The sequence below is a fragment of the Dermochelys coriacea genome, chromosome 2, assembly GCF_009764565.3.
Source record: "Dermochelys coriacea isolate rDerCor1 chromosome 2, rDerCor1.pri.v4, whole genome shotgun sequence".
Lineage (NCBI taxonomy): Eukaryota > Metazoa > Chordata > Testudines > Dermochelyidae > Dermochelys > Dermochelys coriacea.
Window position 1 is genome coordinate 166971988 of NC_050069.1, and position 23761 is coordinate 166995748.

Below are 23761 nucleotides of genomic sequence, written 5' to 3' on the forward strand. Positions count from 1 at the left end.
CATGGATGGTCTGGGTGCATGCAGAGCATTGTCAGAAAAGACACCACACCACCTTCAAAAAGCAACCTCACAGACACTCAACTTCAGGGAGTTCTAAATTACATTGGAGTGGCTGGCCCAAGTATCTAAAGGACACTAAGAAAGTGACAAGAGACTACTTTGTGGTATGTGGACAATTAAGCAAGTCAAATGGTTAAAGGCAATTACCTTGTAATTCCAAATGAAATGAGAGGAGAAATCTTAGACCTCATCCATGAAGAACATCAAGGATTAACTAGATGTCGTAAATGGCCCAACCAGTCAGTGTGGTGACTGGGCATCAGCAAGGACATAAAGAATAAGTATCTGCCTGTGAACATTGAAGAACTAACGGACCAACACAACACAAAGAACCGTTAATAAAAAATGCCTCTATGAGACAGATGTTGGAAGAGACTAGTTGCAGATTTCTGCAGATTCATTGGGCATCATTACCTCGTCATCATGGACTATTTTCCCATATATATAGAAATAAAGTACTTGAAAGACATAACATGTTTCAGTGTTATTGAGAAAATGAAGTGCACTTTTCCTCATTTTGGTATTCCAGAACAATGACAGTGATAGACAATGGATCCCAATTCACTGCAGCAGAATTTAAGTTCTTTAGAAGAAAATATGATTTTGATCATATTACTAACAGCCCACATTACCCACAAGCAAATGGAGAGGTGGAGAGAGCTGTACAGACAGCCAAAAAAATCCTATAGCAGAAAGATCCATTCCTTGCTCTTCTAAGATACAGATCAATACCAGTAGCGGCTACTGCATATAGTCCAGCACAACTGCTGATCGGAAGACAAGTCAGAACTACTGTTCCAACTTTGGAAAAGAATCTATCTCCGAAGTGGCTAGACATGAAGAGAGTAGCCAAATTGGACAAAAAGACTAAAAAAGCTTATGGACACTTTTACAACAGATATCACTCAGAGAACTGACAGATCTAGAATCTGGTGACTGCATTCATGTCAAATTGGGTGGAGAAAAAGGATGAACCACTCCAGCTGTCATAAAGAAAAAGAATCCAGTGCTCAGGTCATATGTGGTTGAGTGTTCAACAGAAACCGTCAACATCAACAGAACAAACAGTTCAGACGGTAGATGCAAAACAAGAAGACTCAAGGATTCCAAACTGATGACCACAGCCATCTGTTGCAACTAATGGACAGCCAAATGACCAAGTTGTTACATGTTGGGGTTGTATAATTAGAAAACCAGTACAATTCAGAGATGCTTAACTGATTAAACTTCAAAGACTGCGTGATAGTGTACATATTGTAAATGGGAGGATTGTCGAACTTAAAGGGGAAGATGTACTGGAATGCTAAACTGTATTGTACTGTTCAGCCACTAGGTTGCAATGTGTAAAATACTTTATTTAAATGAACCTCAGCCATACCTGGCATAGCATCAAAGGATCTTAAGATGAACACATCTGGTGCATGTAAGCAAACTCTGTAACTAGTCCATTTCTGGTACAGAAGTATATGACACTCTGCAGAGGTTAAAGCCTTTCATGTGGAGGCCTCCAGATCATAATGGCAGCTGTAGAAGCTGCACTCCCATGGGCTCTGATTCTGGCTGGTGTCCCTGAGCCCCGCCTCTCAAAGCATGTGGAGATGATCGTGCCAACATGCAGACTAATCCTGAGTAGGCCAGCATTATGCTACACTAGGATGCTCTGGAGTAGGAAGGGGGACTGCACTGCGAAGAACAACCATGTGTACCTGCTCCTGGCCCATGGACCCCAGTCCTTGCAGAGCAACCACAAGGAGAGGTAAAGCCTCAGAGCTGGATCTGGGTTCCCTCTGCTGATGCCCATGAGACATATGAGGAGACATACCCATGCTATCTCTGACTGAGTTAGCATGTTAAAAATAGAGCACAACTCTGGCAGCAAGAGTGGTGGGAGGGGCTTGCTCACTCCCCAGTATGTGCCTAGCATCTCAGATACATATTCAGGGCAGCTAGCCCCTTCTACCGTTCACATCAGAGCTATTGTGGGTATGTCTCCTCAAGCTGGGAATCACATCTGTCACTCAAAGTGTAGACAGACCCATCAGCTGAATTCTCCCCTCAGTTACATTAGGAAACCTGACTAAAGTAAATGGGCCTGGACTGGCATAACTCAAGGGAGAATTTGGTCCATCTTGTCTTATACTTTTTTTTTTGCTAATTCTGCTTAGTGAGAGCTATTGGTTTCCCACTTATATTCACATTAAGTTTCTAGTCCATTGTTAAAAACAAAATATTTTTTCTAGAAAATGTCTATCTTGTAAGAAAATTGTTACAGTGATCTTTGTGTTACCCATTTTCATAATCTCTTGTAATATTATAAAAATGAATTATAGGCAATACTTTTGATGTCACCTGCCTTACATTTTCTTTCTTGACAATATACTACTGAAATTTTTCTAAATATTGCTTTTTTGTGTGACCCATGTCCAACTTTTTTTTACTATTGCTAATAATTAGAGCAACTGTTTTTCAACAGTATAAATCTCTTACTCGAAGTTTTGAGCACTGTCACTAAAATAAGTACTGTATTGCTCACAAAAATACTATAATGAACCATTTGCTGTACAGCAAAACGATTTCACCCTGTGAAAAGAGAAAATTTGGCAGTGAAACAAGCAGTTGAAAGAAATCTGAAAATAATGGTTGCCCTGTTAGCACAGAGAGCAAGTACTGAGAAGAATTAAAGGAACATTTCATTTGTAAATCCATTACAGAGCCTTCATTATTCACTAGAAAGGGGTTAAAGCAACAATTTCCTCTTAAAAATGCATTTTGATTTGCTGTTTCTATCATTGCTGGATATGGCAGTAAACCAGCAGTGTCATAAAAACAGAAGACGTAATTTGGAAAATAAAGCAGCTTAACCTGAATCCATTGAGAGAGTTTTGTGATTGGCTTCAGTGAGTGCAGGCTCATACGCCTAGGATATGCTTGTTTTAAAGTCTTGGCTCCTCAGTCTGACCTCATTTGAATGCAGTGGAGATACTCCAGGCTTACACCAATGTAACTAGGAACAGGATATCTTCCCCTGTCACTCATAAAATATTAAATTTAATAATCAGTTTGAAATTGTTGAAAATGTAAATCAGGCAGGATAGAACTGAAAGTGATGTCTGTACCATATGTAGACACTGTATGTATTGTATATATTGTATGTGTGTATAATGTGTATGTATATATACATGCAATATCGAAATACATGCATTTATGTATATACAATCTGATTCTTCTCAGCTCAGAATTTAGTGTTATCTTAATTACTTACAGTGTATTGAGATTAGACTGACAAGGTTCCTTTTATGTTAAGCAAGAGCTCACATTCCTGAGTGATGAGCTACTCTCCTCTTTGCCTCTAGATGATCACAGGAAACATTCTTAAAAACAAAAAACAAAAAAAGTTTGTAACTTGTGACTGACCTAATTGTGCAGTGGCAGGGCATTTTATTGCTAGGCAGGGCAGATCTGTGTTACAAGACACAACTGGGCTTTCCAGGTTCCATAACCTGGTAGGTGAGAAAGCGTGCTGTGTATTGCTGGGCACCATCTAACTCCAATTAGAAAAGACATGGCACACAGTTTGAAGTGTTAACACTTATTTATCAACTGCAGGCCTAACTCTACACTATGTTACACTGGTACAACCCAAATGAAGTTCATGGAGAAGCCTGGATGTCACTAAGAGCAGAGTTTCGCCCCATTGTATATTTATTAGTATAGACAGCTTTCCAGAGTACAGCTGTGTTTCAGCAATGTTAATTTATCTGTAGTAATTATTATCTATGGACCAAATCCTGAAGTCCTTACTCAGTCTTTAATTGTGACTTGAGTGGCAGATTCCACTGAGTAAGGATGTCAGGATGTGGCCATATATTTGCTGTTGTGTTGGGAGTGGTGTGATAAGAGGTAGAAAGGAACAAATGTCTGGGTTTTTTCTTTTAGAAGCAACTTCAATCATATCCTTACTCCTTCCTTGTTGAATAGGAAGGTGCCATTTTACATTGTCACTTTTCAGAGTAGAACTGCAGTTTAATGACCATGGGGAAGTCCTCACATTGAATCATGTGCCTGCAGGAGTCAAAGGCTGACACACTTGTTTCAATTCTCACTTGGGCCTCGGGGCTTGGGTGAGAGTTATTTATTTTGTTTTTCATGGTATGGGGTGGGAGCTTTGGGGATCTCAAGACATTTCCTGAAACTGGGCAACTTGCCATGATGATATTGGCAAGTGGAGGGCTCAGACTCATTTCTCCACATCAGGAGACATTTGCTGGGAAGGGGGGAACGATGAGGGTGCTGAGAGACACAGAGGAGGAAGGGGAGAATTCCACAGGCAGACACATATTGCAGGGTGGGATGGGATCACTCCAGTCAGCTGTGCTAGAACAGCAATCTGAGCATGCACAGCTCTGGCAGCAGCAGACGGACTTATTTATGGCATGTTCTTGACAAAAGATATAGCCATTTTATTGTCACATACAGAACTTCATGCATCAAGATATATTGCATTGTGCATTGCTTCTAAACCAAAGGCCACTCTGTTTGCTTCATTCTTTAAATTGCTTTCTTACTTCACTATAACATATTCCACTGTGATCTGTTCTTCTCTTACTATAGCTTTAATAAATGTATTTTTCAATGTAATTGAAAAAATAAGCAGCACAAACAGTATGGTGGTGTTTGTTTATTGTGTATTTTCTAGTCATGTTATCCTTTTTCAGTGTTGCTGATTATATACTATGGTTATTCTCAGATCTGTGCATGTGTTGATGCTCTTCTATACACTTTCCTATACCATGACCATAACATAATCAGTTTACTGCCTCCTATTTATTTTTTAAGAATATTTTAACAGGATTTTTAAATAGGATAAAATCTTTGATTAAAAGTGAAAAAACAAGAGCTAGCATCATAGAAAATAAGGTCAAGAAAACGGAGTAATATCCCCTCCAAACTTGCAGTAGAGTTTTTGCAGTAGCCTCAGTCATAAATGTTTTGACAGCACTTATAGCTTTAATCAGGATTTGTAACCCTATGGATTGTATTGCTTCTGCTGTCAGAAATCAATTTCAGTATTTAATGGCATTGTGTAACTCAGCCAAGGAGAATTTTGGTTTGATTTGATTTAAATGTTATTTGAAGCTTCATTGCTAAGATACATCTTTTAAAAATAAATATTTTATTTAAAGCTCCATTTCTATGATACATCTCTTTTTTTTTTCTCACACAGAGTGGTCCTCAGTTGATAAATAGATTTTTTAAAATCCTCAGGAATAATATACTACAGCTCAAAATGTAACAAAACAGATGAAATAGTTGTTTGTCTGCATTCCTCCTCTTACTGATTTGTGGATTCACATATTATTTCTAAATCTTGGGCCCTGATCCTGCAAACACGTAAGCTTGTGCTTGATCTTACCCATCATTGTAGACCCTTTGGCACCAGTGGGAGTATTCACATAATTAAAGTTCACCACAATCATAAATGTTTGTAGGATCAGGTCATAGCAGACATTTTTATCTAATCTCTGTAAATATAATGTTAATTCCTTTTGTTGAAAGAAATCTGTTTGGGACTCAAATCTGCCTCCAATCCATCATCAAAACTGTGGACATCAGTGGGAGTTCCCTGTACATGAATAAATTGCAGGATGGAGCCCAAATTTGAATATACCTTTGGGGGAATCAAAAATTGTATATTTCATTTAAAGAAGGGGGAAAAAGCATAGAAAATTAATTGAAGTATTGAGTTAACAATTATACTGTGTCAGTTAAAAGTCTCATCACTTCCATCTTTTACAAGGTTAAAGTTTGACTTGCAAAAGGAAAAATATTGTGTGTGTTCCCTGTTGTTGCTTCTTTAAAAAATTGAAATGTTGGGGTTTTCTGTTCTTAATAATAATAATTAATAATACCTAGCTCTTATATAGTTCTCTTTTTTAAAGATTAACATGACTCTGCCCCTTTGTTTGAAGGAGCAGAAAGCTACTACTCCTAAAATCCTCCAAGAAGTTCTTCAAAGTAAAGGGAGACAGACTTGAGTTTGCTGACATTTTTAAAGGTAAAATGGTAAGGAAGAAATGTGCAGGGGGATATGCAAGAGGAGAACCTCACCTTTCAGGAAGTAAAGATAGGCAAAGCCCCCATTTTTTTTCCTTTTGCCGGTCATCTTTATCAAACGTCTGCTATTTCTGGTGGCATTTCCATTAATTTCCAGTCAAACTAGTATTTATATCAAGGGTGAAAACCAGAACCCATTGAAGTCAATGGCAAAACTCCCATTAACTTCAGTGGATCCAGGATTTCACCCTATGTTCTTTCAGTTATCTAAGCATGAGCAGTGATTTTTAGCTAACTATCTTTACTACATTTCATTCAGAGAGCCTGCAGCTCACACATGATAATATTTATGTTGTGGATGATATGGTTTTGGAACTATCAGAGGTAGAGGAGACAACATCATTAAGCAGCTGTTTTGCATCAGAAGACACCACTGAAGACTCAGGTGTTGTGAGCTCTCCATCTGATGTCGTATCTTTGAATTCACAAAATGACAATATGAAATTCAAAGACAAGCCAGTGAATGGTCAGGAGGACTCGGCTGAAAGGGATGGAATTTACGCAGCAGAGTTGTGCTCTGTGAGGAATACCTCCTGTGATAGCAACGATTCTGGAAATGCTCACCAGAGGTAAGTCCCACTTGTAAAACAATCTAAAAAAATTCCTTTGCCTTTCTTATAGGAAAGCGTTTAGCAAAGCCAGATTCTACTTTTTGTTACTATTTCATAACCCAATGCCAAATAAACACCTAAGGGCTCATCCTAATGAAAATGTTGTGTGCCAAAATACTCTAAGATCACGTGCTCGTAACAACTGGCAGAAGTAACTTTTTGTTTTAATTTGTAATTTCTTGCAAAATTCTGCTGCTTTTCAGGGCTGATTTCTCCATGAAGGCTAAAATAATTCTGTGTCATAATTTGGTTAATTCTGCAGCAGTGATAATGTATGGGGGAAGGGCTGTAATTTTATTGCAGATCAGCATATCCACAACAACACTGCCAAGCAAGGAAACTGTGTTTTTTCAGACAAATCAATATTTTCCTGCAGTTTCTTCAGCCCAAATATCGCAGCACTCAGCTAGTACATGAGAACCTGGAAACTGATTACAAACACAAGTGAAACTGACTTTTCTGTTTATTTGCCAAAAGTCACATAGTGAGTCAATGGCAGAACTGAAGGAAAACTCAGTTTTTAGTGCTCTACAGATGCAAACCAGAAATCAAGGGCAGCTACGCCACCAGCAAGGAAGGTGGTCCCAGAAAACACACAGAAGGGCACCTGCTCTGTGTGATACTGCAAGATTCAAGGGGGAAAAAAGCCTGTTACTTCTTGTTTGACACAAAGCCCATGCTCCCTCTGTTTAGTATCTAATCTATTGTACCTTCAAAAGACCATGCAGCGTTGGCCTAATTATCTCCTTCCACACATTTCTGGGGAAAAATTTGAAATAGGGGATAATTGGCTTGCAGTCAATATTTAATCCCTAAATTTGATGATGGACCTGATCCTGTTCCCATTGATGTCAACAGGTACAGGGTCAAGACCCTATGGATGTCTTTTTAACTCTGTCTTCCATGTGGCTTGTCCTTGCTGTACAATCCATTATATATCCCCTAATAATTTCTTTATGGAGGATGACATAGACTAGCATAATAAATATGATTAGCACTAACCACTTGATCCAAACCCCACTGAAGTCAGTGGAAAGACTCCCATTGATTTCAATAGGCTTTGTATCAGGCCCCATGAAAGGAATAAGCAATCTTCATCTGAAACAGCAAGGCCCAAACTGATTAGATAAAATAGGCATGTTCAGGCTGGTTGTATACACTACCCAAAAGTAACTGCAATCTTCACTACCACAAAGACGCCTTACTCATCCCCAAATTTCGTATCATCATTGTGACTTTGAAGCACAAAATACACCACAGCATAGTCCAGTAATATAGCATTTCTAATCAATGCAAAATATTTTGCAGCATTTGGTGGCATGTTTCCTGCTTCCCAATGAAATGAAAGACCTATTGCATGCCAATAAAACGTCAGATACCATAGCTTAAAAGTCAACATCCGCCTTAATTTTCACTTCACAGCGAGGCAAAAACATCTCTCATTTTGGATTTAGCTTTGCCTCGCATCCACACGAAATGACAATAAAGTTATGATTATAGAAAATTTTAGACAATGTTACACATAAGCAAGAGATCTAAGTTATGGATAATGTGGGAAATATCACTTTAAATTAGCTAACTTCCGTCAATGTAAAAATCTCAGTCCTCGTGTTGAATTAGCAGATTCTGGGTGGTTTTTGCATGTATTACCTTTTTTTTAATTTTTAATTCACTTCTGTGAGTATGAAATCTCTTCAGATCAACATTAGGGCCCTATGGGAGCCTAAAATCTGTAACTGGTTTTAGTACTACGGCAACAGCAGCTGGTGCTGCAGTACCAGCGATGCTGACAGCAGAATCTTTGAAACTGCTGTGTTCTCTCCTACAGTGTGTGAATTCCAACTCTGCTCCTAACCTGTCTGTAAACAAATAGTATTGAAAACAATGCCATTTTTACTCCCCTTGAGGTCAACTCCTTGTCTTCAAAAAACCACTTCTAGGAAAGAAAATAAATTCATTTGTTTATTTTTAAATACCTGTTTGTCTGAAGATCTTAGATTCATTATCTGGATTTGTGTCAGTTTTGAGCACTACAGGAAAATTTGGACCATGTCATTTTCAAAGCTCCTATGTCATAACAGATCCACTGTCTATGTAGTAAAGTCAGCTGAAGACTTTGGGATTTTATGCAGTTCCTTAGATGAGCAGGGACTGTAGAAATGGTCCATCTATGCCATCCCGTCTCCTCCATCTGGGAGCTGAACTCCCAGTGAAGTCAAAGTAGAGTTTTGTATGAACTGTTGATAGTAAGTTATTCTTTCTTATATTTCTGTTCCTTAAGCATTGGACAGCTAGTAGACAGCTATGCATGAAGTTCATGAAGTCTTGCTAATTTCTACCAGTTCCAGATATTAGGATCTAGCTCAACTTTAAAATAAAATAAACTGGAAACATGTAATTGCTCTAAAAGACAAGTAATATGTGATGTAAAATGCCATTGTCTTGATTCACTTTAATAATCCAGGAGCCAATTAGTTTTGGGGTACATGAAAGTGCACCAGTTAACAAGAATGGGATAGAGTCATCTATGGTTCTGAACACCATTGAGCCCAGTGCAGTTACACCAGGGACTAGTTTGGCTCAGTATTTGAAAAATGTTTGTAAAGGCTGTTACAGAAGATTCTGAACATTTGTATTATTTTTACTAATCATTATAAAGTTGACTAAACGCTAGGCTTTAGTTACCATACAAAATCATATTTTCTAGGAAAACAGACCTATTACAGAAAGAAAAGGTCTGAGTTTCATTTGCACTGAAGTCACTTTACGCTGTTCTGGCTGTGGGAGTAAATTACATTCACTCACTTTAAGGTCCCGCTGCACAGCCAGTGCTGTAAAGAGCCTATGACTAAATGAAAATCGTGTCCAAAGTGTTTACATAAGCTAATGAGTCCCACATAATGCTTAGCTCATGCTCCAGGAGGTATTCTGCAATGTTGCCTACTTTTGGCAAATTATATTTTTAATTCATTTTGTTAAGGCTTCTAGGGGCCTTCAGGCATGGGTGGCTTTAAAAATTAAAAGATTATTTATTACTAATTATCATAAGGGATGTGTGACTAAACTCTGAGAAAGTGCAACTGAAATGCATGCCAGCCTTTGAAATCACAGGAGAGAATTACAATCCGAGTCTGCTCATTTGATGCAAGTCAGTCAAAACCATGTGTGCATTCAAAGGCAAAATCTGGCGCTTAGCATGGAGTAGACTTGTATGTGTTTGCAAGCATAAGTCTATGCTCAGATATGAAATGACATGTACAACTATCTTCACACTTTCAGAAATAACAATGACCATAGCATTTGTATTTCCAACGAAGTTTTGTCAAGTAGAAGGCCTTATAGGGTACTTACTACCCATAATATGCAGGGCAGAGTGATTTCAAAGTAAGACCCCAAATCCTGCGAGCTGCTCCAGCAGGTGACCCAAGTGCTTGAGCCGTGCAAATAATGGATTTTTCATTTCACTGGTAATTCAAAAAAATTGGCGGGGGTGGGGGGGGATTTTTGGATCAACCCAAAAATGAAGTATTTTGAAATTTCTGGTGAATGGGGGGAAAAAAGATATAGGGTCAAACAAAACATTTTGTTTCGATTTCAAGCATTTTAACATGTTTTAAATAAAATTAAAGTACGTTTCTAAACAAAAAGTGGGTTTGAACCAAAACATCAAAACATTTATTTTCAAAAATGTCTGAACAAAATGTTTTTTTTTTTTATCAGCTTTGTTCCTTTTTCAAAAGGAATAGCTCACTGATACCGACACACATTTGTGAAATGTTTTGGTGTCGCTGAATCTGCATTTTTGGCAGGAAAAAGTTTTGGACAAAATATTGCACCCAACTTTGCCAGGTACCCATGCTGGAGTCCTGTTGCCTTCACAGGGCTTTGCCCATGCACACTGAACAGCTTGCCGGGTCACTAAATTTCAAAAATGTAATTTCATGTCTGTTATGGGGTTAAGTAGTCTAGTGGACTGGACTGGGAATCCCATCTATTCTGGCATCTGCCATCAACCTGCTGGGTGACTTTGGGCAAGTCACTTCACCTTTCTGTGTCTCTGGTTTCCCTCTTGCCATTTGTCTGTTTTAATTGTAAGCTTTTTGGGGCAGAGGTTCTTTCTTGCTATGGGTATGGCTACATTGAAGCTCGGAGGTGTGATTCCCAGCTCACGGAGACATACCCTTGCTAGCTCTGCTTGAGCTAGTATACTTAAAATAGGAGTGCAGCTGGTGTAGCATAAGTGCCAGCTCGGGCTAGCCGACCGAGTACATATCCCCTAGGGGGTCTGGGCAGTTGTACGTAATTGGCTAGCCCAAGCTGCCACTGTGCTACCCTGGCCTCATTGCTATTTTTAGGTGGCATCTCAAGCAGAGCTAACAGGATACATCTACACCAGGGATCAGCAACCTTTGGCACGCGGCCCATCAGGGAAATCCACTGGCAGGCTGGAACGGTTTGTTTATCTGCAGTGTCTGCAAGTTTGGCCGATCGCAGCTCTCACTGGCCGTGGTTCGTTGATCCAAGCCAATGGGGGCTGCGGGAAGCGGCACGGGCCGAGGGATGTGCTGGCCACTGCTTCCTGAACCATGGCCAGTGGGAGCTGCTATCGGCCGAACCTGCGGACGCTGCAGGTAAACAAACCGATCCGGCCCTACCAGCAGATTTCCCGATGGGCCGTGTGCCAAAGGTTGCGAATCCCTGATCTACGCCAAAGTGTTTTCACAATGCATAGCAAATGGTCTCCTGTCTCAGTTGGGAGCCTTAGGAGCTACCATAATAGAAAAAATGATTATAAGCATCATTAAGCATTGACCCTGAACACCCTTTCAGTCTAACTCTCTTCCTTAATATCCCTCTTTGCAACTGACTTCTTTTGATTAGCGTCTCATCACGTACCTGCTCACAAAATTTTAATATATAGTATTAAATGAATAATAAGCAAACCACAGAGAAGTTAAATCTCATGATCTCCTACAGCTGTAACTCCTGTCCTCCCATACCCCCTCTTTTCCCATCGTTTGTTTGGTGGCAGCATGCCAGCTCCTTGGGGCAAGGATCGGTCAGTGTTATATGCCTGCAAAGCATCATGCACACCTACTGTGTGGAACTGTATAAACAAACATTATTCAGGTTGTAAAATCAAGCAGTCAAAAGTTAGGCTATGCCAATGCAACCTTCATTTGGCCCCCTTTTGCGTATGTATTATGACATAGTCTTTAATCACATGATCACATATTATTTTTTCTGCAGGACCCTGGCCTCATTCTGTGCACAGGATGGATAGTGCTCACTTAATGAGCAGCTATTCAATATCTTTATTTTATCCTCTTTGCTCAATTTGGGGCCCCATGCCTTATTTACTGCACACTATTCAAACCCTGCTCTGAAGTCAGAATTATTAATTTCCTCGTGAGTTTATTTATGTTGCTCATCACTCTTGTATCCAAGTACTTCCTGAACACTAATTAATTTAGTTTCACAGCCCCCCTTTGAGGTGTGGGGTTGGCATTACCCCCATTTTATACATGGGAAATTGAGACACAGGGAGATTAAGGTCAAAAGTGTCCACTAATTTTGGTTTCAGAGTAGCAGCCGTGTTAGTCTGTATTCGCAAAAAGAAAAGGAGTACTTGTGGCACCTTAGAGACTAACAAATTTATTAGAGCATAAGCTTTCGTGCATCCGATGAAGTGAGCTGTAGCTCACGAAAGCTTATGCTCTAATAAATTTGTTAGTCTCTAAGGTGCCACAAGTACTCCTTTTCTTTTCACTAATTTTGGGTTGCCATTTCAGACTCCTAGGAACTGATTTTTCAGAGTATTTAGCAGTATATAGCATGTAATATGTTCAAATATAGCTCCTGCTGACCTTGAAGTTGCAATTCTGAGTGCTTAGCACTAGAGCTGGGTGAAATGTTTTTAGCAAATAACGTTTTTGCTGAAAAATGCTTTTTGGGGAGCTCCAAAACCATTTGCAGATTTGGGTCAAATTTGACTAATAGTTTCAGCCAAAAAACTATGGGGAAAAAATCAAAAAGGTCCAAACATTTTCCTTTGACTGAATGTTTTGAAACATTTCATTTTAGCTTTTTCATTTTGAAATGGCAATCTATTTTGAAATCTGTCCAATTCTTTAAGACACATACATACACACACAAAGGTGAAAACCACCCAAAAATGTGCAAATTGAACCAAAAAACGTGAAAAAAAAATTGTTTTCGGTTGACCAAAATATTTTTGGTCTATTCAAAAGCAATATTTTTCAAGTTTTCAATTTGACAAAAAAAATCCAAAAAATTGATATGGGTTCGAATCAAACCCATTTTTTCCAGATATTTTTGTTCAGCCCCCAGATTGAAAAATCATTTTTTTACCCTGCTCTGTTCGGCACTTCTGCATATCAGACCCCAGAGCCACAAGTTGGGCACCCAGAAAATGAGGAACACACCAATTAGTGATTGTCTATGACAAGCTTGATTTAAAAAAGAAAAGGAGTACTTGTGGCACCTTAGAGACTAACAAATATATTTGAGCATAAGCTTTCATGAGCTACAGCTCACTTCATCATCGTAATGCATCCGATGAAGTGAGCTGTAGCTCATGAAAGCTTATGCTCAAATAAATTTGTTAGTCTTTAAGGTGCCACAAGTACTCCTTTTCTCTTTTGCAAATACAGACTAACACAGCTGCTACTCTGAAACAAGTTTGATTTAAGTGACTTGTTTAGCATCACTCAGGAACCCTGTCATGCAGGCAAGAATAGAGTTCAATTCTCCAAGGCCACATTAACCATGAGACCCCCTATTTCTCTTCCTGCAGGCTCTTGCCTTATTCACTACACATCTTCCAGTTTCACCAACAAATGAGGCAGGGGTCCTACAGGCAACAGCCTCCTTAATTACAAAACCTGCTCCAGATCTACAACTGGACCATCCTGTGCACTAAATGAGGTGGAGCACTGTAGAAAAAATAGTATGTGATCATGTAATTAAAGACTATCATAATGCATATGCACAAGGGAGCTGAATTAAGGTTGCCTGGACAACTTTAATTCTGACATTCCTAACATTTGAGTGAGTGACTTAGCAACTTTAATAAACTTCTTTAACATAGATTTGTGTGTGTAATTTCCTAGATTTAAAAGAGCAAAATGAAAAAAAGAAAATTTCCATCTTGTGACATCATATTGATCTCCACATGGGTCATTAGAGGGTTGGAACCTTAAGATCCACCACACAGCCCTTTGCAACTTAAGCTAACAAAGTAACTGATAGCACTAGTGGGTTGCCATCCCGTATGTGGACAAGCACTAGAAGGGGATGAGAGACACACTTTCCCAGTGAGTTTCACTTTCGCACATAGCTGACAGCAAAGAAAAGGGGAGACTCTGGAACCTTGGCTTTCATTCCAGGCTCTTGAGGTCAGTGTGTCTGGTGGGGACAGACTGTTCTGCCCATTTCCTGTAAGCCTGACCCCTTCTGCTCCAACCTGTCCCTGCCTTATCTCTTTTGCACACCTGGCTCCTTGTCATAGTCCCAGTCTCCTTGCCCAGCCAGTCCTGATCTCTTTCTCCAGACTCACTGTCTGAGTCTCAATCAGTTCCACAACCCAGTCTCCCCCCACAACCAATCACACTCTACTCACCCAGCCAGTCCCAGTTCCCCACCCTCATGCCCAGCTCCTTGTCCCCAGTCTCTTTGCCCAATCAGTCCTGGTTTCTCTTTCCTGGCTTCTCATCCAAACTCTCTCCCTCACCTCACTAGTTTCCAGTCACAGTCTCCATCCCCAGGTTCCTCATCCAGTCTCCCTCACCCACTCCCTAGCTCTTTGTCCTAGTTCTCCCTCTGCACCCTAACTCCTTGTCAGATTTGTCTCATCCCTCCCATCTCCATCCACTGGTTCCTAATCCCAGTCTCCTTGTCCAGCCAGTCCCAGTCTCCACCCAAGCTGTGTCCAAACTCGATTTCCCCTCCATCAGCCAAAGTGGTCCACGCTGCTTCCCACAGCCCCCATTGGCCTGGAGCAGCAAACTGCGGCCACTGGGAGCCGCTATCGGCCGAACCTGCGGACGTGGCAGGTAAATAAACCGGTCCGGCACACCAGGAGCTTTCCCTGAACGAGCAGCAGACCGGCTTTGAGAACCACTGCTCTGGGTCATCACTAGGAGCTGAGAGGCTCAGGCATGCTCAGTGATGGCAGAATTCAGAGATTTTAGCTACTGTTGAGCATATGCAAACTGATTTTTCAAAGACTTATAACTTGGGCAGATTTTCACAGGAATGCAAAAGGCACATCCCTTAAGAAAGGCCACTCACTTCCAAATTTCAAGACCTTGTTCCAAAGAGAAGATCTCAAAAAAATTTTTGGCATGGCAAAACAGCATATTTTTCCCTTACCTCATTCTCAGAAACAGCTGAATTCCCAAAAACGCCAGAGGCAAACACCCAGCCTTGAAAATTGCAGCCCAAACAGTTAAAGTTCCACAGAGTTGTATGCAACTGAAAACAGGGTCTTATAATGGAAAAGTCAGGCAACCTTAATAACATGCAGTGCTACCAGCCCCACCTATAATTATGATGATAATAATAATTAATAATTAATAATAACCACCTAGAGATTTGTAAATTATAAAGTAGAGGACTGTGCAGATTACAAAGCCAAAAAATGCCGCATTCTTAGCCTGTTACCAGATCTGTAAACCCAACACAGTTCTGAGCCATGAGTTAATATCTGTCCATTGGCTACAGGAAGGGGATTTTTCCCTCGCCTGAGTTATAGTTTCAGCAGTCATGCGTGGAGGCGATTCCTCCAGGTGAAGCTGATTGAGGGCATGAAAAAAATCTATTGGGATCAATTAATGACCTGGATTCTAATTAAGGAGCCTATTTCCCTCTTTCTTGGGGAGTTTGTTACACCTGGCTCTCATCCGAGTAGCTGAGGCTATTGTGAGCAGGAGGAGAAGTGTCTTTTTTTTTTTAACCAACCTGAGAAATTGTTGTTCTGTTTGTTACAGAGCTGGTTAGTTTTTGATGGGCTGATGATAAAGGAGTAGGGATGGGTTGAATGATACAAGCTTTGTGTTCCTTAGGGAAACTGGGAAGGGGGAGGAGAAGGGGGAAAGGTAATGATGAAATTCAAGCAGAAAGTGGTCAGAGTGAAAAACAAATATTGAAAAAACTAGTGGAGGAAGAGCAGAGAGGAATAAAAAAATTCTAATGAAAAATTAATATCCCACATAGAACATCTATGCCATCTGTGACAGCCTAGCATTGGGGCAGGGGAGAGGTTTTATAGAATGATGGAAAAGTAGCGCTGGAAGGGGCCTGAAGATGTCATCTAGTCCTGTCCCCTTGCCCTGGGGCAGGATCAAGGAAACCTAGACCACCCCGACAGGTGTTTCTGCAGCCTTTTCTATGTTGTGGATTCCACAGCCGCCCTTAGAAGCCTGTTCCAGAGTTTAAGTCTCTTTATACTTAGTTTTTCATAATATCTTCTTTGCTGCACATTAAGCAAATTGCTTGTTGTCCTACCTTTGGTGGACATGGAGGCCGACTGATTGCTGGTCTTTATAACAGCCCTAAGATATTTGAAGCCTGTTATCAGGTCTTCCCTCAGTCTTCTTTTCTCAAGATGAAACAGTTTTTTTAACCTTTTCTCATGGGTCAGGTTTTCTAAAGCTTTTATCATTTTAATTGCTCTCGTATGGATTCTGTCCAATTTGTTCACATCTTCCTTAAATTGTGGCACACAGACGTGGAGACAGTACTCCAGCTGAGGGCCCCTGTCCCCATTGCTGAGTAGAGCAGGACAATTACATCATGTGTCTTCAATACAACACTCCTGTTAATAGAAAAGGAGTACTTGTGGCACCTTAGAGACTAACAAATTTATTAGAGCATAAGCTTTCGTGAGCTACAGCTCACTTCATCGGATACGTTTGGTGGTGAGCTATAGCTCACGAAAGCTTATGCTCTAATAAATTTGTTAGTCTCTAAGGTGCCACAAGTACTCCTTTTCTTTTTGCGAATACAGATTAACACGGCTGCTACTCTGACTCCTGTTAATATATCCCAGAATGATATTAGCCTTTTTTGTAACTGCATCATATTGTTGATTCATATTCAGTTTGTGATCCACTATAACTCTCAGATCCTTTTCAGCTGTAGTACTGCCTAAACAGTTATTCCCCATTTTGTAGTTGTGTGTTTGATTTTTTTAATTCCTAAATCTAGTACTTTGCACTTGTCTTTATTGAATTTAATCTTGTTGATTTCAGGCCATTTCTCCAATTTGTCATGGTTTTTTTTTAATTCTAATCCTACCTTCCAAAGTGCTAGCAACCCCTCCCAGATTGGCATCAGCTTCAAATTTTATAAATATGCTCTTCACTCCATTATTTAATGGAAAACATTGAATAGTACCAGACCCAGGATTGACCCCTGTAAAACCTCACTCAATACAATTCTCCCACCCTCACACCATTTTACAGTGAATCACTAATAACTACTCTGAGAATGGTCTTTTAACCAGTTTTGCCACACCTTATACTGTACTAATTTAATCTAGATCTCATTTCCCTAGTTTGTTTATGAGACTGTCATGTTGGACTATACTATCCATAGTACATAGGATAGGTTTTATTTTAGTGAGGTAAAAAGGACATTTTACTTTATCTGAATTGTGCGTATAGGGAAGAAATAGGTTAAAATAGGAGAATTTGGGGGAATGGAAGTTACTTTTATGAACCCCACAAATGTTTGAGAGGTTCACAACCCTCCGATTCTACAAATATGGTTTATTTCCATCCTTTCCTTCTCTATCTCTGGCTTCCACCTCCTCTCTTCCTCCCTCCCCCTTCCCAAAAAAAATCTTAAAAATCTGGATGGGTTCATGCATTGCTTTGCTGACTGATGCACATAGAGAGAAGATGATGATGAAACTATTTTTCTAAAGTATTAGATATTCACAGTCACAAGATCAACAATCCAAATTAGCCTTTTAATTAAATGTATACATAAGCAAAGTGTTGTGTGCTTGTGGAATTGTAGAATCTTTTACATGTAAGGAAGCATAGTGCTGATATAGCTGCAGTGCTGGGAGTTAGGAGATCAAGATTCTGGCTCTAGCTCAGATTTTGGGTGCTCAACCTTAGAGAAGTACTATAACCTCACAGTACCTCAGTTTTCCCATCTTTAAAATTGGGATAATATTTCTACACTCTGGAGTGGTATATTGTGGGTTAATTCATTAATGTTTGTATGTAAAGCACTCGGATAATATTAGATGGAAGGCCTTCAGAAATGCAAAGCAGTAATATATATTAAGCAGCAACATTTTTATTTTCAGTGTGGTGTTTTTTGACCGGTGAACATGAAAGATACCTATAGCAGGAATGTAAATTATTTTTGCTACAAAGAAGCAACCCAATTTTTCTCTCAAATATACTCATGCAGTTCCCATTAAAATCAATTGTTGGTAAAGCTTATATATCTGAGGACAGAACTGGGCCCACATATCATAGTCTTGACAAGCCAGTTACTCTTCGAGAATGGGAAATAGATGCATTCCACCTTTGTGCACACTTTTACCCTCCTATAAATATAATACACTCCAATAAACCTGATAACCACACTCTCCTGTGTCCAAAAAGGGAGTGCTGCTTGCCTTTTATTCTCCTTTAACAACACGAAAAGCAGGTATATGTGGCATTAAGGCAATGGCAGAATACAGACCAAATGTTTTTTCTTTTCTTCTATTTGCCTGTCACTTTCAGTAACCTTGCATTAAAGACAAATGATGACTTTGTTATCTAACCGGTCCCAAATGGAATGTACTTTCCAGGACATTAACAGCATACAATTTGGCACTGTTTGCAGGTTTTGGTCATATGAAGCTGGAACATTAAAAGTTTTCACACTGAAGTTCACTTGCACCTCAGAAAGGAGGGAGTAGACTTAGGGGCAAAGGAGATCATTTTCTAATGTTTTGGCAGGGGGAGGGGGTCAGAATTGGAGGTGTCAAACTGTAGGCTGCCCTCTGGGATTGTGGTTGCCTAGCTGTGCTGTTTTTCGGCCTTCGCGTTCTCTCTCAAATGGCAAATCAAAAAGCCCCTTCACCTCTGACAGGATGAAGAGGAAAACAAATGCTTTCAAAGGTTTTGGAGGACTGTTGGCTAATTTGGAAAACAGCTACTTCCACTATTAAAAAGCATTTAGCTACATTAATCACAAAAGCCAGTCCAAATGGCAATACAATTCATGGAGGTTGTCTGGGGTCCCCACTATGACTTAGGTGAAATAGAAAGCCTTATTCACAAGGATGCTTTATTCAAAACCATGTTCTCAGGGCAGCCTAAACTCATTCAATATCTGTCTGCTTATGTAGCTCCCATTCCCATAGTACTACTTGTGTGTCCTCCAAGCATTTCTCCTCAAGTCACTTCTGTGAGTTAGGGAAGGATCATTAGTCCCATTTTACAGATGAACAATTGAGGCACAGAGAAAGTGTTTTACCCAACACCACACAAGAAAGTCTGTAGCAGAAAAGGGAACTGAAGGTAGGTCTCTTGAGTTCCTGCCCATTGTTTTTAATCATAGGATCATCCTGCTACATCAAATGTCAGGCTGGTTCCTGCAAGCTACTGAGTGCCTCTTGTGAGGGGCCAAGTGCTCTCAGCACCCATTCAAGTAGCCCCCCTCAGTGGAAGTCATCAGTTCTCAGCACCTTTCATGATAGGGCCCACGATTAGCATTGATGAGCCTTGTGCCAGGAACGGACATTCTGGGAACCACTAACCTGGGTCTTTTGATATTACTGGATGAGGGTAGAAAATCAGCATGACTGTTCTGTCTCCTTAAGGCAGTTCACATAGCCCTATGTTACCCATTGTGTTTTTCAGCTATACTGTTCTTGTTCTGCAGCCATCCACATCTGATATTCTATATCAAGCTTTGATAACTCTTTGGAAATGCACTTAATTCACGATTGGGTTAAATTGATCATGTGCTAAAACCCAAAAGAAGTTGCTCTAAATATAATATAATGGCAGCGTCTCTGACTGCAATTATAGTGCCTTTAACTGTTTAAAAAGAAAAGTAGTATTTAGGACTAGATGTATCTGAGCTTTTTCTCTTCTCCCTTTGAATTAAACTTTCTCATAAAAGTCCATCTTCTGTGGTGCTAATTTGACAAAGTGCTGCTATAACTTTCATTTTGTCTCCAGCTGAGAGAGTGACTGTGGAGAAATAATTATATGTTGTGGCCTCAGCTCAGTGGAACATTAAAGTCAGTAGGTGACAGTTGCTGCGTTCCATCCTTTGCTCTTGCATGGATCTCTGCTAATCTGCCTAAGGAACATAGTGAGCAGCATCCTGAAGCTATGCACGTTTGCTCTTTCTAGCTTAGCTAAAAACTCAGCAGTACTGTAATTTTCAGCACCTTGTATTGTATGAGAAAAGCAACCTAAAGTTTATCATGTTCTTTCCCAAATGAAAAAAAGTGTGTGAGAAAATGCCATTGCTAATGTTTATCCAGCATGTAAAACACAATATCAGAATAAATCTTATGTTTGTCTTGGATTCTAGCCAAAACAGAACTGTCAACAAAAGAAACAGCTAAAGGGTCGGGAGGGAGGGTTTAAAAAGAAATTAAAGGCTCTTTTGTTTTCTTTTGCTAAATACTGTTGTGTGAAAAGTTTGTTTTAAGCATATTTATATGTCATGTGAGCTACTGGAAACCCCTAGACCTTCCCCCTCACCCAAGACACACACACGTGTATTTCAAAACCATGATAATTTCGAGAAATTCCCTAATATTTGTATATGGACACTGGAGGGTTTTGTGGGTGAGGAGAATTAATCTTGTTAGAATTAAGAAATGCACAAAAAATTGCACCTTCCCTAAAGCCTTATACTTAAGAGAAAAATAATAATAGTACAGTACTTTCATTTTCAAAGCACTGTACAAGCAACTAATTATCTTCGTAACACTCCTATGGGTTAGGTATTGTTATCTCAGTTTTACAGCTAGAGAAATTGAGGCACAGGTATGTTAGGACGCAGACAATACCCTAAAAAGAAAAGGAGTACTTGTGGCACCTTAGAGACTAACAAATTTATTAGAGCATAAGCTTTCGTGAGCTACAGCTCACTTCATTGGATGCGATGAAGTGAGCTGTAGCTCACGAAAGCTTATGCTCTAATAAATTTGTTAGTCTCTAAGGTGCCACAAGTACTCCTTTTCTTTTTGCGAATACAGACTAACATGGCTGCTACTCTGAAACCAGACAATAACCTGTCGCTGCACAAGTGCACAGAGAAATTGGGAAGAAATCCCTGCTTCCCCAGCCCATTCTGTGCCTATTAAGGGGAAGTAATAATTTAACTGTAAGGGCCAAATCCAGCATCTTGGAAAGGCTCTTACTGATTTCAATGAGAGATGGATTGGATTCTACACAACATCCCTGAGACCACACAGTGAGTCCATACTACAGCTAGAATTGGAACTCATGACTTTCTGGTTCCTAGCCCCTGAGCACAATCCACTAGACTTTGACTGTAAAGCCACTTTCCTATGTATTTTAGGAGACTGAATGAACACTGTCAGAATAAAGCATAAGTTACTCCTGGGGGCATTCTGCAACAAAAAATTAAAAATTCTGTGCCAAAAAAATAAAAATTGTGTGTACAATATTTTAATATTCTGTAAATTTTGATTGTCAAAATAACACTACATAATCACGCCAGTTTCAATTATTTTGGTAATTTATTTCAAAATACCTGTCAGCAAGTATGTCAGTAACAATACAGACACGCACAAAAATTCCCCCAGGAGTAGAGAGTTAAAGACACCCCTATGACAACCCAATTCCTGTTTCTCTGCCCTCTTCTCCCCCACTGCCCCCTCCCCCAGCCAAGCCAGGAGGCCCTTCCCCCACAGAGCCCAGCCTAGACACCCGCCTCTCTCTTCCCCCTCACCCCTGGAGCACAGGGATCCAGAGGGAGAAACAGTCTGATGCTCGGTCCCAGGCTTGCACAGAGTTTCCTGCGCACCGCCCTCTCCTTCCGTCAGGGCGTACTAGGACTTGCAGCTGCCAGGAACCTTTTTGCTCCCTCCCCCCCCCCCCCGCCCCAGCAGTGTCTCTTAGGTGTGAACTGGGCTCTGCCAGGTCCAGCAGCCCATAATGGCAGCCAGCAGCACTGCAGCCCATTTCTGTGTAGGAAAGGAAATTCTGCCTGCACAACATTAATTTCTGCAAAATTGTGCAGTGGCATAGAATTCCCCCAGGAGTAATACTTTTTTGGGGCTAGGGTGAGGGGTTATACGTAAAACGGGAAGAAATAGTTTGGACTCTGGGGTCAAGAGGATGAGAGAACAAACAGCACATGACATTAATCATGAGGTTTAGTGCACTACTGGAATTTCCTTAGATACTACAGTGATGAGCACAGTATGAGAACCTACACATAATAGAGCTCTGCACTGTGTCTGGATAACTAAGCTCCTTGCTTAGGCCTTGTCCAACAAAGAGCTTAGATAGTTGGGTAACTTTTCTCAAAAAATTAATTCCATTTACTTCATGTTTTTTGTAAGATTGGGGTCTTGCATCCTCTGGCTTCTCCACTGGAGCCTTCACTTCTTCAGCCTGTAGATCAGATGAGGATGAACCTGTCTTTTCTTGCTCCCTTGCCTTTCCCTGGGTCTGTTGACAAGAAAACTCAGGTTAACATAAGCATTGCGATGTGACTGATGGTTAACACATGTAGGGCCTGATCCCAAGTCGTGTGGAGCATCTTCAACTCCCCTTGACTTCAGTGGATGATCAGCACTTCCTAAGATCTGGCCCATTGTGTTGTTGAAGCAATGTATATATATTGTTTGCAGTCTGTTTCTTATATAACATTTTGGTTTGTCAGTTCTTTCTCTCTGTATTAAACAATGGATTTTGGTTACTGGATTTGATCCCAATTCAGCACGGCACTTAAACATTGCTTTCGGAAGGACTTACATGCCTGCTTGCTTAAAGTTAAGCAGGTGTTAAAGTGCTATGTTTTAACTCGATTATTATTCAGCATATGGGCAAATGCGTTGCTGAGCTGGTGTCTTTGGCAATGGCAAACATCTGAAAAATGTTCTGGAGCTTATTTATTTATTTGGCATAGACTGGGGGCTTGATTCTGATCTCACTTATACCAATTTACTTATATAACTACAGGGGAATTACTTCTGATGTACGCTGGTATAAGTGAGAGGAGAATTGGGCTCAAGGAATTTATCTGTGCATTTAAGCACAGAGCTGCAGGAATGCTGACACACTGAAGTGAGAAAGTAGAGGTGAACTTTAAAAGACATTGATTCTATGGATGTGATATTTTTATTCAGTTCATTCTGCTGTCAGTAGGAGACATTTATATAACAACAAAATGGCATAAAAAGTAAAATGTGTTGTAAGAGGCTAATTAAGTCAACAACAGAAACAGGCACGCAATCCAAAAAATTGAATTCAGAGGTCTATTTCAAAGGGCAATAGCAAAATGACTTTTTGCAGCCCAAGTTCAATAAACAAAAACAAAATGGCTTCTGGTAGATTCTCATAAGGACATAAGAGCTGCCATACTGGGTCAGACCATGATCCATCTTGCCCAGTATCCTGTCTCTAACAGTAGCCCATACCAGAACTTCATGGAGAATATACAGAATAAGGCAATTATGGAGTGATCAACCCTTGTCTTTCACTCCCAAATTTTGGTAGTCAGAGATTTAGGGTCCCCCCAAACATGGGGTTGCATCCCTGACCATCTTGGCTAGTAGCCATTGATGGACCTACCCTCCATGAACTTACCTAGTTCTTTTTAAAAACTCAGTTATACTTTTGGCCTTCACAGTGTCACATGGCAATGAGTTCCACAAGTTAGTTGAGGAAACACTTTTTCACAATTGTTTGTATTAAACCTGCTAGCTATTAATTTCATTGGGTGAC

General features: G+C 40.1%; 1 protein-coding gene across 13 annotated transcripts in view; it reads left to right on the forward strand.

Annotated features, from left to right (window-relative positions):
• Positions 1-23761, forward strand: part of COBL (cordon-bleu WH2 repeat protein) — a 329136-nt gene that overhangs the window by 289295 nt on the left and 16080 nt on the right. For all 13 annotated transcript variants that reach the window (XM_043508632.1, XM_043508631.1, XM_043508628.1 and 10 more), the window contains one exon: positions 6434-6743. In XM_043508632.1, the coding sequence (XP_043364567.1) occupies positions 6434-6743 (310 nt within the window). The remainder of the gene's footprint in view (positions 1-6433; positions 6744-23761) is intronic.